The sequence below is a fragment of the Odontesthes bonariensis genome, chromosome 2 (assembly GCF_027942865.1).
Source record: "Odontesthes bonariensis isolate fOdoBon6 chromosome 2, fOdoBon6.hap1, whole genome shotgun sequence".
Taxonomy (NCBI): Eukaryota; Metazoa; Chordata; class Actinopteri; order Atheriniformes; family Atherinopsidae; genus Odontesthes; species Odontesthes bonariensis.
Genome location: NC_134507.1, coordinates 8,232,348 through 8,248,179, shown reverse-complemented (window position 1 = coordinate 8,248,179; position 15,832 = coordinate 8,232,348). Strand labels below are relative to the sequence as shown.

Genomic DNA, 15,832 nt, shown 5'->3' with positions numbered 1-15,832 from the left:
TTCTTTTTTTTTTTTTTTCTGAACCGGCACAATTTCAAACGAGAATGAAGAGGATAAATATAAAACATGATTAGAAATTTTATGGACAAGGCAAAACGCTTTTTGATAGTTGAGATTTTGTGAATCAGCCTGATAAAGCGTAAATTAGCCACCGAGCAGCTGGAAGTAGTTTACTCGGAGCCGGTTGTCAAAGTGCTTCACAGCTAGCCTCGGGCCGGGCTGCGGGGAAAGCTGCGGGGAACACACCGAAGCTCCAGTCAAGGCGGGGCGACGGACTCTACGGCAGTTCCTCTCTGTCGACTGCTCTCAAAGATTCAAGGCAACATGCCTCAAGTATGACAGCAAACTGGTTTGGCTGGGTGACAGGAGGGGGGGAGGCAAAGTAACGAAAAAGAAGAAGAAGAAGAAGAAGAAGAAGAAGAAAACTGACTTTCCCCGGGTCCCATCTGGATAGGAGGCACGACGCAGGCAGCTGTGAGGAAAACACAAGGAAGAGGAAAGATGACCGGCGGAAAGTTTAAGCGAAGCAAAGCTTGACGAACAAATATCCACGGGGTAAGTTCAGCGTCTCGCCGTGTATTGTAGTGTAATATCTATTATAGAATTTAGTGCGAAATATCCTAAAATATGGCCGACCATATGGCTAACCTGGCCTTATTGAAGTTTTCTAACATGACTGTCAGTCTGGCTGGAGAAAAATGTTTATGTAGAAGTTCTGCACCCACAACCAAAGTTAAATGTACTACTATGTCTCTTTGTTTGTGTTTCATTCTCTAGAGTTCGTTGTTTAGTGCGTTTATTTTAATTCCTTTTTGAGTGGTTTATTTTCACTGTCATGTTTCTTTTCTCAAAAATGTGGCTCAACATTAACTTAGAAATGGAGGCTTTTGGCCAGAAGGAGGAGCCACACCCATAACCATTTATCCTGTGGTTAGATTCCATCTTCCCCTTTTTCGTTGTGCTTGTTCCACTGTAGTATCATTGTAACAGATCTGGTGATGAGAGTAAAAAGACCTTTACCCTGTCAAGCGTTTATCGTGTGTGTGGTAATACTCTAGTGCATTGACATTGATTTTGAAATGAGTCAGCTTGCTTTATCTGAAAAAAGGCCTTGATATATCACACAGATCCATACATGTATAAAGTACTAGCGATTCAGACTTGAGTACAAGTACTCTGTCAAAAAAGCGACTTGAGTAGAAGTAGAAGTGCTCTTTAAGCACCGTACTTAAGTGGAAGTACTAAAGTATTAAACATGTTTTGTACTTAAGTATGGCAAGTAGTTTATTTTTAAAATTACTACTCAAGTACTGAAAGTAAAAGTAAAAGTATTGTGTAGTGTAGTCATTAAAGAAATTGTTTATATTATTCAAAGTGTTTGGCTGTAACAGCAGTACAGCAGAATGTACAAGAGCACCTTAAAACATTGAGCTTAACTCTTTTGAACAAAAGAATATGTATTGGCAAGTATGTCCCTTCCCCCTTTAAAGCATCTCCCATCACTTCACACATTACACATTTTCTTTTCATCCTTGTCATTTTCTTTCAACTTGTTAAAAAAATCTCAAGGCCAGTAGGCCACATACAAATACAAATGTCATGTAGAAACAAAAAGTGATTAGAACACCTGAAAACACTGGGCTTAACTCTTTGTGAACAAACAGATCAAGCATGTCCCCTCTCCATTTAAAGCATCCTGCCCCTCTCTTCCCTGCTTGTGCTTTTTTTCTCTACAACGTTTCCCCTTCTTAAACTATGTGCATGCTTGTGTGTCTCTCTGTGTGTGTTTTTATATGTCTGTTTGCGTGTTTGTATGCGTGTGGGTGTGTTTGTGCATGAATGAGTGTACGTTTTTATGTGTGTGTGTGTGTGCGTTTATAATAACGAGTAACGATGCAGCACATAAAAAATGTATCGGAGTAAAAGTACTAAACTCATTGAAAATATGTACTGAAGTAAAAGTGGAAGTAGGAGAAAAAAATAATACTCCAGTAGAGTACAGATACAGCATTTTAGTACTTAAGTAGAGTAGTGAAGTAGTTCTACTTCGTTACTATACATCTCTGCACAGATCCCAAGATAACTACTTTTGTTACTCTTTTCTTTATCTTGGACTGTCGAATTTGGTTAAAAGACAATAACAAAATGTCATTTTTGAATGAATAACCATCATGAATTTGGTATTTATTGATGATTTAGTCTGTCCTAAACCTAAAGATAGAAAACAAGATGAAGAAAAATGGCTAAATTGAATAAATTTTGAGTTTGAATCTGGAGCGCTAAACTCTGACCTGTTGTTGTGAATATATCAGTTATGTGAAAGTTACTTGAACTTCCATGAATTAATTACATGTGTCTCTTTTGTCCCCGTCTCCTCTTAAAGCTACAGTATGGCGCGGCGCTCTCAGTGCTCCTCCGCCGGGGATAACCCCCATGACCCCAACTACCTCCCTCCCCACTATCGGGAGGAGTACCGCTTGGCTGTTGATGCGCTGGTCGAGGAGGATGTGGAGGGCTACTATCAGTTCCTCCAAAAAGCAGATGTTGTAGACTTTTTGTGCGCTCCTGAAATTCAGCACATTCAGAACTCTGTTCAGGCTCCCAAGCAGCAGAGCAGCCAGCCCGAGCTGCACTTTCTGGAGAGGGGGGACGATGGCTCCTCGGACACCTACTGGCCGATTCACTCTGACCAAGAGGTCCCGGGTTTGGACCTTGGCTGGCCTCAGCCGCTTCCTTTCGTTGAACCTGCTGAGGTCATCCCTCTGATCAACCCCCCAGAGCCGGACATGCCGAGCATCAAGGAGCAAGCTCGCCGACTCATCAAGAACGCTCAGCAGGTTGATCTGACGCTTTCTGTTTTTCATTTCCTTTGATGTTTACTCATCCCCGATTGTCTGTCTTTCACATTGGTGTTGTTTTTGGCTCTCGTCGCCTCAGGTCGTTGCCGTGGTGATGGACATGTTTACCGATGTTGACATGTTTGCGGATATTCTTAATGCGGCCCACAGGAATGTCGCCGTCTACATCCTGTTAGACGAGCAGAACGTGCATCACTTTCTTAACATGGCGTCCAACTGTAGAGTAGATCTGCAGAGCATTCCGGTGAGTGCAGATTATTGCTTTTGTTTTCAATATTTTGACATTGAACTTTGGCTCAAAATATACGCCTAAAAATATATTTTTTGTTTTAATATTGTGCTTTTAAAAACCGCAAAGTGGATATTCGTGCCGCAGGAATGAACCGCTTTGGCTCTGCTAGCTACTGGCAGGGTTGGGAGGCGAGGACGTGCAGAGACACGAGCACATTGTGGTGTTTTTTTGAGTTTGTTCGGTTGACCACATCAAAAATGTATCACCATTTTCATCATTTAGTGGTTTTAAAGCAACACTTTGTGCTGGTCAGAGGGAAATACAGTAGGTTCTGCAGTTGTTGGCAGCTCTGAAACTGCTTCTTTAGTGTAAGAAATGATTGAGCAGACAGAAGTATTTGTGTGCCTGCGTCAAATTGATTTAATTTGTCTTGCAGTTTTTATGTGTGAGGACCGTGTCTGGCATCACGTATCAGTGCCGCACAGGGAAATCCCTCAAAGGTCAGATGATGGATCGCTTCTTGTTGACTGACTGCAGGGCTGTGCTGAGTGGGAATTACAGGTGAGGTCCTTTAAATCTTTCTAAGTCTCATACAGGGTACTCATGTTACCAACATGACTGGAATCGCTTTCTACCTTTTAGAAAAATATATCTAGATTTAGAAAGTCTAATCACTTTAATCACGGGATTACCCAAACAATCAGTTGGACGGCTTCAACTTATTCAGAAAGAGTTCTTACACGAACTTTCAGCAGCCACATAAGAGCTGTCACCAAGGCAGCTTTTTACCATCTCAGAAACATCAACAGAATTAAAGGTTTCCTCTCCCAAACAGACCAGGAGAAACTCATCCATGCATTCATCTCCAGTAGACTCGATTACTGTAATGCTCTTTTAACTGGACTTCCCAAAAAGAGCATTAAACATCTGCAGCTCATCCAGAACGCTGCTGCTGGAGTTTTAACCCGGACTAAGAGATCTGAACACATCACAGCAGCTTTAAAATCTTTACTCTGGCTTCCAGTCAGTCACAGAATAGATTTTAAAAGCCTGCTGATGGTTTACAAATCCCAGAATGGTTTAGGCCCAAAATACATCTGTGATATGTTCAGAGAATATAAACCCAGCAGAGCTCTTAGACCCAAGGACTCAGGTCAGCTGGTCCAGTCCAGAGTCCAGACTAAACATGGAGAAGCAGCATTTAGCTGTTATGCTGCAAACAAGTGGAACAAACTGCCAGTGGAGATTAAACTTTCACCTAATGTAGACATTTTTAAATCCAGGTTAAAAACTTCTTTTTTTCATGTGTCTGTGCTTGAAATCTCTTTATATTCTTTTATGTATTTTTAATGCTTCTTCCACTCCCTGCTGCAATGCTTTTATTTTATGTAAAGCACTTTGAATTGTTTTGTACATGAAATGTGCTATATAAATAAATTTGATTTTGATTTAGACATGAACAAGGAAATTTTAACATATTGCCCCAATGCTTAAGTCCCTCCACTGGCTACCTGTTCAGTACAAATCACCTATAAAATCCTTTTTTTTTCAGTCCGTAAAGCGCTTAGTGAGTTGGTTCTCCAGTACATCTCTGACTCGCTCGCTGCGTGTAACCCAATCAGGTCTCTCGGGTCATCAGATGCAGGTCTTTTAGGTGTTCCCAGAATTAAATCCAAATCTCCCAGCGGTGCTTTCAGTTACTGCGGTCCAGATCTCTGCAACGAACTACCTGCCGATCCTCAAAACTAAACTCAAATTCATTCCTGTTGTCACAAGCCTGCAGTTAATAGTTGTCTGTATGTGAACCTGTGCTGGATTCAGTGAAGCACATTGGATTTACGCGTCATGAAATGTGCTGTATAGATAAAGTTGTCACGGTCATTTTATAAGCGTCTTGACTGTGTTTCTTTTTGTACAAAAACTTGACCATTCCCCCCTTATTTTTGTCTTTGTCCAGCTTCATGTGGTCTTTTGAGAAGCTGCACCGCTGCATGGCACACCTGTTCTTAGGACAGCTCGTGACAACATTTGATGAGGAGTTTCGGATTCTGTTTGCTCAGTCCCAGCCACTGGTTGTCGAACATGCGCTTGCTCCAGTGCAGGACTTGGGTCTTTTGCATAAGAGACAACACCCAAATGAAAGAGCTCCACTGTACAGAGAGCCCAGAAAGTTTCTACCCCATGGTATTGGTCAAACCGATGAATGGGTGAGACATTCCTATGATGAGCGAAAAGACGGGGATTGGAGGATGGCAGGTCTGAAAAGGCAGGAATCCTTTCACGGTCCTGCAGATATATACAGTAGGCTCCCTTCGCAGCAATCACGTATGGATCCTTGCTTGGATCCGGGCCTCTCGAGGATTGCCATGCTGGAAAATCCTGCCCATAAACGGCACTCTTATGCTGAAGGTGTTCATGGCAGATACTCATTCCTGCAACAGGGAATGCCAGACTCCGAGCCCCAGGAAAAGCATTTCCACAGGGGCCAGCAGCCTTATCCAGGACCAGGACCAGAAGGAGAATACGGTGGCCACGACAAGTTCTGGAACCCAGGCTATCTCTCAGCAGACCAGTACTCTGAACCAGGTTTAACACAAGACGTGCAACCATCTGAAAACTTTGACCCAGTTCTTAACTATTTATCATCTACCAGAAATGTGAACTTTGACCAGAGCTTAGAGAAATCACTACCTGTGGCCGATTTACCGTTTTCTTCATCTCAGCCCCGAAGACTGAGTTTAGACCAGCCATATGTCCGCCAAACATCTCCCACCCCTTCAAACTCAGCTGATCAGAAAACGTTTTTCTTAGACACTACCGCTGATCGAAAGGATCCGACAGTGAAACGGGGGCTGAGAAACTGGAGGATTAGCTCATATCTCAGTGCATATGAGGATCCCAAAGAAGAAGGCCTGCCACTGGCTTCACCTCAGGCCCCTGATGCTTTTGAAGACCCCCCTAACCCTATGCAGCAAAGTGGACCAGGCATAGATGTGTCATTTCCCAAAATACCAAATGTCAGAGAGTTCAAGGTTCCTGCAAACAGGGCAAGCCAGATGCCAAATTATGCCAAAAAAGCTACTCGAGAGCAGCCAAAGAAATATCTGGATGAGCCTGCTGCAGTGGCAGCAGAGACCAAAGCAACACCGACACCCTCAGAATTATCCCCTGCAGCCGAAGGGGAAAAGACAGAGGAAGCAGAACAAAAAGAGCCGAAAACCGCTGTGCTTCGAAGGGAGGACTCTTTTAAAAGGAATTACAATGCCGCAGTGCAAAGGAGCTCCAGGTTAAGATCCTCTCTGATATTCAGCTCTCTGGACCAGCAGCAAACTCAAGACACTAGCAGCACAGATCAGCTCGATGAGCAAAGTGAAAAGAATGAAGCCGCACAGACAAAAATCCCCTATGTTTTCGGACAAAAGAAGTCTGCTACGAGAGAACCTATTGAATGGAGTAGTTACATAAAGTCAGCTACAGTTGACAACTCATCCACAGAAACGTCCAAAGCAGATGATAAGAAAGCCTCAAAAGAAGATTTTTCAGCCAACCCAGAGGCCCAGGAGCCAATAAAACTGTCAGACGTGAAGCAAGATAGTCCTTCACCATCTGAAGCTGAGCTACCCAAAACTGATCAACCGGTACAACAGCCTAAACCTTTACTGCCAAGCCAGCTATTTATGGATATGAATGATCCTGATAATAGGCTCATGTTTTTCAAAGAGTTGGCAGCAAAACGCAAAGCTGCAGAAGCGGAAAAGAGAAAACAGAAGGCAAAACTACCGGCAAAAGTTGAAAACACTGCCACCTTCCAGAAGAAAGAGCCCATTCCAAAAGAATCCCCTGAAAGCCAGGCTTCAGTACCCGAGGGTTCAGTAGCAAAAAATGTGTCCACAGAAGCAGGCAAGTCAGCTACTCTGTCCTCAGATGCAGGTGAAAAGAGCAGTAAGAAGGAAAGTCCAGTCAGCAAGGATTCTAACACCTCCCACAGCTGTAGTGAGCAAACAGTCGAGCTGGACAATCAGCAGACGGCAAGATTTCAAGTTTCTGTAGAAACCAAAGCACAACGGAGCAATTCTACAGAAGAATCGATGCCATCAAAGCTTTTTATAAAAGAGAGCAGTGATCCACCTGCGCCAAGGGATGACAGAGAAACCCCAAAGCCAGATTCTACCTCAAAGCAGCCTGTTTCAGTCACCTCCAGTGCAGCAGAGTTTCCATCGTCTCAGTTAGAGGCCGACATCTGCTCTCCTCCCATCGCCGGATCAGGATTGAGCACTTCTTCTGATCACACTCTGCTAGATTCTGGTTCAGAGATCCGCCCCTCCACCGCAGGGGAGACCTCACCCTCTCGTATTATAAAAGGAGATTCCAGCTCAGCCCATTCTCCAGGAACACCATCACCAAAAAGTGACAAAACTGAAGCGCAGGAATCTGTCAGCACTTTACCGCAAGCATCCTCCCAATCAGTTCAAGAAACTAAACAAAAATCGGACTCTCCGGCCAGCCAGACGGAGTCTTCTGCTGCAACACCTTCAGCAGAAGCAGCAGAAAATGATGGCTCTCAGTTAGATGTTGCAGAGGAGTCTGGGGCTGTTGGATCGTCTAAGGATATTAGAACTGAGAGCGCATCTCCCAGTGTTAGCCCTGCTGTGCTTGAGTCAGGCCTGCTGGGTGTATCTGGTGTAGAAAGCTCCGTGTCTGAACCTGATCCAAAGGGGCCCGCTGCTCCTATAACTACTACTGGAGAAACTCCACCCAAACCATCGGTATCTGAATCAAGCTGCCTTGTCAATACAGACTTTACTCCACATGCTTCCCTGTCAGAAACAACTGCATCTCCTCAGGACACGTCAACGCCAGCTGCCCCTCCTCACCCCGTTAACCTGACAGAGTTTGATCCACCCACCCCTGCAGAAACAGAACCATCTTCAGACGGATCACGTTTGCCTGAAACCGAAAAGACGGAAACTAATATTTCTGCTTTGGACAGTCTGTCAGACGAAAAGTGCCTTTCCAGTGAGACTCAACCAGAGCTTGATTTGCCATGCAAACCAGCTGAATCAGACACAGCCGAAAGCGACGCATCTTTAGAAGGACGCAAAGCAGAATCTGAGGTAGCGGAGACGAGCGAGAACAAATCTGACAATCAGGAGGACGCGAATAAAAGTCATAACAGCAGTGCCCAGGAATCTGTGAGCAAGGAAAAAACAAATGACCAAGTCAAGCAGAGTAACTGCTCCGAATCAGCAGAGATTACATCCAAGCAGCCCAAATCGAGCCAGTCTCGCTACCACTCATCAACAGCCAACGTGCTCTCAAGCAGCAACCTCCGAGACGATACCAAGCTGCTTCTGGAGCAGATTTCTGCCAACTGCCAAAGCAGGAGCGAGGCCACCAAGGAGTCTCCTGTCACGGATGACGAGAAAGAAGACGAAGCTGACAAAAATGCCAAGAAAGAACAAGAAAGAGGGTTCAGGACACTCAGCAGAGGTCAGCCTAAGTCACCTCAGGAACGGGATAAACTGCTGGAGAGGATTCAGAGCATGAGGAAGGAGAGGAAGGTTTACAGTCGTTTTGAGGTACGGATGTGTTACCTTCTTTGTTACTGACCTCATTTTGTGTACCCGTTTGGTTGTAAATCATTTTGTGTCTCTTATTGCTTTAACAGATGGCACCTTAGATGGGATTCGAAGAACGTGGAGAGAAAGAAACAGTGGCTGCAGCGTATGCAGAAAAGACTGACGTGGCTCTACAGTGTTAAAAAAATGACCGTTTTTCACTGAGATACATGATAGAAGTGAGATTCCTCTTTGAGTTCTCAGCAAACAAGATTCACTGTGCTCTGAGGAGTCGGAGGACCTGCGTCGGATGTTTACGAGGTGAAACTGCCAGCAGTAAAAGAAACTATGCAAAGCTGGCCCGGTCACGTGCGTCTGGGACTCTGTGGACTGTGGTCACCAAGTAACTACCGATGTGAAAACCACGTGGGCTCAGACTGTGTATGTATGTGTCAGACATGTTTTCCAGAGTGCATGGGTCAGGTGCAATGTGTTCATCAGACGGTCTGTGTGACGTGTCGTTGCCTTTTTCACTGGCGTTACAGCAGGGACCGAAAGACGTGCTGTTAATGTGCGAGAGAAAACCAGTAACCAGAGTTTGTACAACTGTAATATGCTTCCATTTGTATCATAGTCTTGTCCCTTTCATGCCAAACTAGAGATGTCGATAGCTGCATATGTTAAAGTGTGAAACGAGCGGGCGTGAACATTCACGTCCATGCATGCGTTGGCAGGGTTACGCAAGCTTCGACCGTGGAACCGAAAGAAGTTGTGAAGAAACTTGAGACTAAAGGAGAAAAGTCGCTCAAACATTGTGTACTCGTGATATTGATGCGTTAATCAGGCAGCATGTGAGGTTTTATTCGTTTCTTTTTTCTATAGGAGCCCCTGAGTGAAACGTCCTGTTTCGAACTGCAAGAACATAAACATTTTACCGAATAACTCAAAGCATTTCTCTTCTGAATCGCTCATATTTTGTCCAGGCAAATCCAAAACGTACCCAAAAGCATGGGGGCATTTTTGTAATGAGCTGGCCTTATTCTGTTTTTAATGAAAAAATATTTACACAGTAAAAAAAAAAAAGAAAATGAGCTTGCAAACAGTATCAAAAGTTGTGTGGGATTTATGACTGTCTCTATCAACACTTGTCATTCATGAATAAAATATTTCAATTTCTTTCCGGCTGTTTATGAGTCACGGCTACATTATCGTTATGGCCTCTAAACTTATCTCCACCTGGGATGAACGACATTGCTTGAGAAAAAGGTTTTTAATTTTACTTGAACATAAATCACGTCATGGGAAACCAGTAGTTTCAAGCAAACTTACATCCCAAAAGTCTCTGAGAGGCAGCCAAAGGCCTGCAGGGAACACTGCTGCACATTATTTAACTGATTATACTTTGAATACGAAGGCCACATAATCCCATGACATAAGAGTCAACACTGTGTTTATTTCAGTCCCCAGCAGCACACCCACAAAGTGTGGAGTAGATCTGGACTAACGGGTCACTGAGAAAGCCAAAGAGCCTTTACTTTGTTAAAGAGATTTTTAAAAGCCGCTAACCTGATTTGAATTGGTGGAATTATTGCATTCAGCTTAATCAAGTAATCAATTAAACTGCAAACGTGACCAGCCTCTATTAATAAAAGAATGAGTTTCTGTGACAGACTGAACTTACTCCAACATACTCCTTGTTACATATTGGCGACAAATCACAGTCTGTCCTCTAGCACCACCCTCAGGACCAAACAGCCCACAACAACAGCAATATATTACAATCTGATGAGATTCATTTACTCGAGTCAACTTTTATGGAAGATTTTCAGATTTTCTGGATTTGTTTCTCGTAAGAATCTAAAATCTGCTGGTTTCCCTCAAACTTGTTTTCTGATTGGGAATAAGCTGCAAGCGTGCTACAGACCGTGTGTGGTTTGATTGCAACGTGTTTATGCAGTTGGAGCTAAAATAGGATTTAAAAAAAAAGAAGGTACTGCGTAAACGGTAAATCAAAAAACAGTTTCTAGTTGATTTCATTTTGAGTGAATTTGATTCAGTTGAACTGAATTGTATTTCTACTGTATTTATTTACAGTAATGTGAAAAAGAGAGTGTACCCTGTTTCAGGGTAAGATCAACCGGTCCTTACCAGTTCAGCAGCACATCACACGTTACATCTCGTCTTTATTCATTTTCCAAAACTAAGCATACTGAGCAGCTTTCATAGGGGGTAAAATGTAAGTTGTAGTAAGCAGTAGTGGACATCCCAGGTCAGACAATTGCATTGATCAGAGAAACTGCTAAAAATCCAAGAGCGACATCTCAGACTCTACAGGCTTACGTTTGCATGTGAAATGTTACAGTTCATGACAGTACAATTAGAAAAAGACTGAAGAAGTATGGCTTGTTTGGAAGGGTTGCCTAGAGAAAGCCTCCTCTCTCTAAAAAGAACATAGCAGCACAGCTTAGGTTGGTAAAGTTACATCTGAACAAACCACAGGACTTCTGTGGTTTGTTCAGCATATCAGCACCGACACCTCAAACCAGCTTTGAAGCACGGTGGTGGAAGGCTGGTGGTTTGGGCTCGTTTTGCAGCCACAGGACCTGGAAACCTTGCACTCACTGTGTCAACCATGAACTGCTCTGTATCCTAAAGTATAGAGTCAAATGTGAGGCCATTTGTCAAAGCTTGGCTGCAGTTGGGTGATGCAACATCTTATTCTTAGTGATTGTTTTATGAGATGTGCAAAAGTTGCCATTCTGCTTTTATTTGCATTTTCATTGTCCATAGTGTCCCAACTTTTTTTGGAATTAGGTTCCAGATTTTCCATCTTTTCTTTGTAGCCGCTTTATTTGAAACATCTTGCAGGACATGGCAATGAAAAATAAAGAAATACCTCTTAAATCTAAAACATATTGCTTATGTTTGTACTGTGACGACCCCTCCGCTCCACTAGTTGTCCCTGTTCTCTTTATTGCTTCTTCCCTTCTGCAGAGAGTAAGGCGGAGTGCTCGTCAGACTGATTGAGCCACACCTGGGGCTTGTGCTTCAAAAGCTCCTCTCTTGCCAGTTTCAATCCCTCCTGACTTGCCTTTGACTTGCAGGGCGGCTGCTGGTTTGTTGTTTTTGATCGCTTACACATTCACACACTCAGGCATGCAGACACGACTGACAACTGACTTCCACGTTTCCTTAGTTTAGATTTTGTAATTAAAAGTTGTTTTGAAATTTGGAAGCTTTCGTCTGTCTCCCATTTTTGTTACAGCCTGAGAGCCGGGCTGTGACAGTACCATCTTGGGGTTTTACACACATGGTTTGCAAATCATTTCAGTCTGTTTTGTTCATGTTTAGACTTTATCCAGGCTTTTTTTTTTTTTTGGCTGTCACACAATTATTATGATTTGATTGATCAATATTAAGCTTGATTAGAGAATAGAGAATTATTCTTCTATAGTAACAATGAAGTCTGGTTTACTGTGTAAATCCTATAAGTTCAAAGTGTCTTTATTTGAACTAATTTGCCAGCCGTTTCTCTTGCAAAACACCATGAAACGGATTAGTCTCGGTGTGGATTAATTTACCGTCCAGTCACATGTAACAGTGCGCTGATTATGAAAGAAGATCTCCAAGGTTTCATAAGAAACAGTGGGCCTCTTGTCTAGAAATGTCACTTTCCCTCCGCTGCTTACAAATGTCTTAATAAGCTTGCACTGAAACACACTAATCTTTAAAGAACTGCACAGCCTTGAGTGCCTCACATGGAGGGAAAAACTTGGGCTGCATTTGAAGATTAGTTTTTCTCTGTGTTTGATTGATTTGTGTCGATCATATCAAGCTTGCTTTAAGAATGACTTCAGCCCTCAGGAGAGCGTACCACATCTCAGCATTCGGCTGGTATGCTTTTATTGTTAAATGTCTCGCTGCAAAGGATGGAGAGGAGCTACCGGCAGGAATCTTTGTTTATGGAGGACCGTGGAAGTATCTTACTTTTTTGAACTTGGTGAGCACACTTGTAGGGGATCACTGTCGTGGAATATCAGGGTTTTGTGATGTGGTGGATGTGAACAAACATAATGGGAAAACGGTGATGTTGTTGGTAATATTTTAGCTACTACAAATGACGTTCTTTGGACTGGCGGCTGTGAGTGACCTTCAGCCAGAGAAGAAGACAAGGAGTGCTCTGAACAGATGTAAAGACCTCCTATTCGCTGTCTTTGCTTTCCCTGTGGGCATGGTGAGAAACCACTTTTGGCAAAATCCTACATTTCTGTCACAAAGCAATTACTTGGCACTAACTCTCCGTTTTCTGCCTTTTTCTTTAGTTTGTTGTTGTACTCTTCTGGACGATCTTTGCCTATGACAGAGAATTAGTGTACCCAGCTTCTATTGACACCTTCTTCCCACCTTGGATAAACCACGCCATGGTCTGTACCCAGTGTCACATTTGTTTTGGGCACTCAAGCGAACCTGAGTCTGTTGTTCTGAGCTTTGATGATTAATACGCTTCTACGAAACTGTTTTTCACAGCACACACTTGTCCTTCCTGTTTTACTTGGCGAAGTGCTGGTGCAGCCTCACACCTACCCGCGGACTAAAAACGCCCTGGCAGCTTTAGGAGCTGTAGGTTTAGCTTATTTATCTTGGTAAGTGCTGAGTCAGCTAATACAATAGATCATGCCTAAACAAGGGAGACAGGGGTGGAGCAGTGATTTTTAATGTGGGGGTGTTACGGGGGGAGTCACATGAGCGCCACATCAAGCCCATAGACACAACGCTGAAGTTGGCATCCGATTTGCGAATTAAATGGATGGGCATAAAGGGCCATTTCACTGCATTTCTTGCATTTTGATCGCCCTAAACTAGATCCTGTATGGAAACCACAATTGTTACAATGCTCAAATCTGGATGGAATTATTCTAAAGAGGCTATAGATTCATTAAAACCTTGTTTGGGATTTGTGAAATCTTTCTCTGATTTGTAAAAATGCAGAACAGGGCCATTTCACTGCATTTTTTGCATTTTGATCGTCCTAAACTAGATCCTGTATGGAAACTACAATAGTTACATTGCTCGCATCTGGATAGAATTATTATAAAAAGGGTACAGAGACATTAAAACACATTTTATGATTTGTTAAAACTTTATTTGGTCATTGAAAATTCAAAAAGGTGAAATCATCTTGCTGTAAAAGTGGGGGTGTCGAAACATCCCCATCCCCCACGGGTGCGACGCCCATGAAGGGAGACATATGTCTCACACAAAAAAAGCAAAAGAATTTGTCTCGGTTCTGCACCCTTCACACGAAGCAGACTGGAAATTTACATGAAAATAATGTGGCTGAATGCGCAGCGGTGTGTAAATGTGTCTCTGTCAATGCTGTAACTAGTCCAGGCTCGTCCACTGCATCAGTGTGCTGAAGTTCACGGAAAGCAGACAGCCTGAGGGGAAATGCTTCCTTCAAACCTTTAGCATTTCTGGATCGCATACAGCAATGCAGCCTGCAGCTCTGTGTGCATTTGACAGAACAAACCATAAACAAGCAGAACATAATTTTTTTTATAAGACTTTTATTTTGCTGTTACAGTGGTTACTATCAGAAGTGCCAATGGGTTGACAAGCACATTTTTCCAAGATTCATATCCATTTTTTTTTTTTTTTAGATCAACTGATAGCTCTAGTGATTCTGACAAATGCTCCCTTTTCTCTTTTATTTAATCCCACTGGGCAGGATCTTATGGGTGTATATGTCCGTGGGTGTCTGGGTGTATCCCCTTCTTGGGCTCTTCAGCACTCCTGGGCTGTTTGGCTTCTTCTTTTTTAACATGTCTGTGGTGACCTTGCTCTACCTGCTCGGGAACAAGCTCAACAGCCATGTCTGGGGTAAGACGAGATAAGTTTATCTCAAAGAATCGTGTTACCTTGTTTCAGCTCTATCTCTTGGTTTATCTTTTCTTACTTTTTTTTCGTCTCCCTCACTCTAGGAAAGGACAAAGCAAAGTAATTGCTTTCTCTGCCATACAAACTACCTTCCTTTCTGAAACTGGCTGCATCAGCAGCATATTGAGACCTGCACCTACAGTATAAAGCTATATTTAAACTGCATTTCAACTCTACTCTATACTCTGTACTCTATATTTAAAGCTGTGATTGTACAGCTCAACAAAAGGGTATTTGATATTGCATCATGTATCAGGAGCATCAAAGCAAGCATAATAAAGCAGCTTCCACAACAGCTGTGTCTTCTTTTTCAACTCGCTCAGATTCTTGATTCAAGAGGATCTTGTTGTCGGATGTCACGCAGTCATTAGTCACAGAGGCAGGAATAATGCAGTCAGGGTCCAGTTTAACAGGAAAATGTTCATCAACCTGAATAAAGTGTATATATTCTCCCACTGATTGTGGAACTTCTGGAGGGGTTACAAGAAGAACTAATAGTCCAAAACACAATGTTTCACAGACTGGATTTGATGCCATCACAAATCTTTGGACATCTCCAGGAAAAGCTTTGTTTTTGCGTCCATTAGTCACCTTGGATGAAGTGACTTTGTTTGTTTGACTCCAAAAAGGAACTCAGCCACCTCTCAAGTCTCTGTAGCCTTTCAGATGCTGGAGGTAGTTTGGATCCGCATCCACCAATCCAACGGAAAGAATCTTTGCCAGTAAATGCAGATCATCTTCACTCAGGTCATTCTGTTGGTGAGATGAGTGCCAGTTATTAGATCTCAGTGATTAGAATCTGTCTCAGTGTTTAACAGTGGGTGACAACTCACCTTCTTGTTTGCAGAGGACTCAGGAGGCTGGGACTTTTGGAGTTTCTTTGTCTGTGAGCGATATTGATCATGTCAGAGAATTTGAATTTCAGTTACATTTTGATACGAAACTTCCCCCACCTTGCAACTGAGAAATACTAAATGGTCACTCACCTCTTTGAGTCCTTTTGAAAAGCAAATTATTACGAGGAGTAATCCGGAAACGATCTGAGCAAATAAAAGAACAATAATCAGTGCTGCATTTGTCCCAGTGCTCTTTAGAGAAGAACTTTGCTGTAGTGCTCAGGTAAAAGAAATGAAAAAACACGTTAAAGGATCTTTACTTACTACCAACAGGTGCAACATGTTTGCTTGTCGTGTCTCTGTCCTGCTTGTGCTCTGAGGCGTCTCTTCAAGTGAGCTATATAAATTCCT

The 15,832-nt window shown here is 42.9% G+C and overlaps 2 protein-coding genes across 2 annotated transcripts; both read left to right on the top strand.

Moving 5' to 3' along the window:
• The first annotated feature begins 234 nt into the window (after nt 1-234).
• Nucleotides 235-9,824, top strand: fam83ha (family with sequence similarity 83 member Ha). Its single transcript, XM_075475497.1, has 6 exons — nt 235-555; nt 2,384-2,837; nt 2,938-3,102; nt 3,527-3,651; nt 5,048-8,669; nt 8,759-9,824. The coding sequence occupies exons 2-6, from the start codon at nt 2,391-2,393 to the stop codon at nt 8,768-8,770; spliced, it is 4,371 nt and encodes a 1,456-aa protein (XP_075331612.1). The 5' UTR covers nt 235-555; nt 2,384-2,390; the 3' UTR covers nt 8,771-9,824.
• Nucleotides 9,825-12,495: 2,671 nt separating this feature from the next.
• On the top strand, nt 12,496-14,620 carry LOC142398771 (androgen-dependent TFPI-regulating protein). The gene is made up of 5 exons (XM_075482934.1): nt 12,496-12,648; nt 12,757-12,882; nt 12,971-13,072; nt 13,176-13,291; nt 14,377-14,620. The coding sequence occupies exons 1-5, from the start codon at nt 12,496-12,498 to the stop codon at nt 14,540-14,542; spliced, it is 663 nt and encodes a 220-aa protein (XP_075339049.1). The 3' UTR covers nt 14,543-14,620.
• The last annotated feature ends 1,212 nt before the right edge of the window (nt 14,621-15,832 follow it).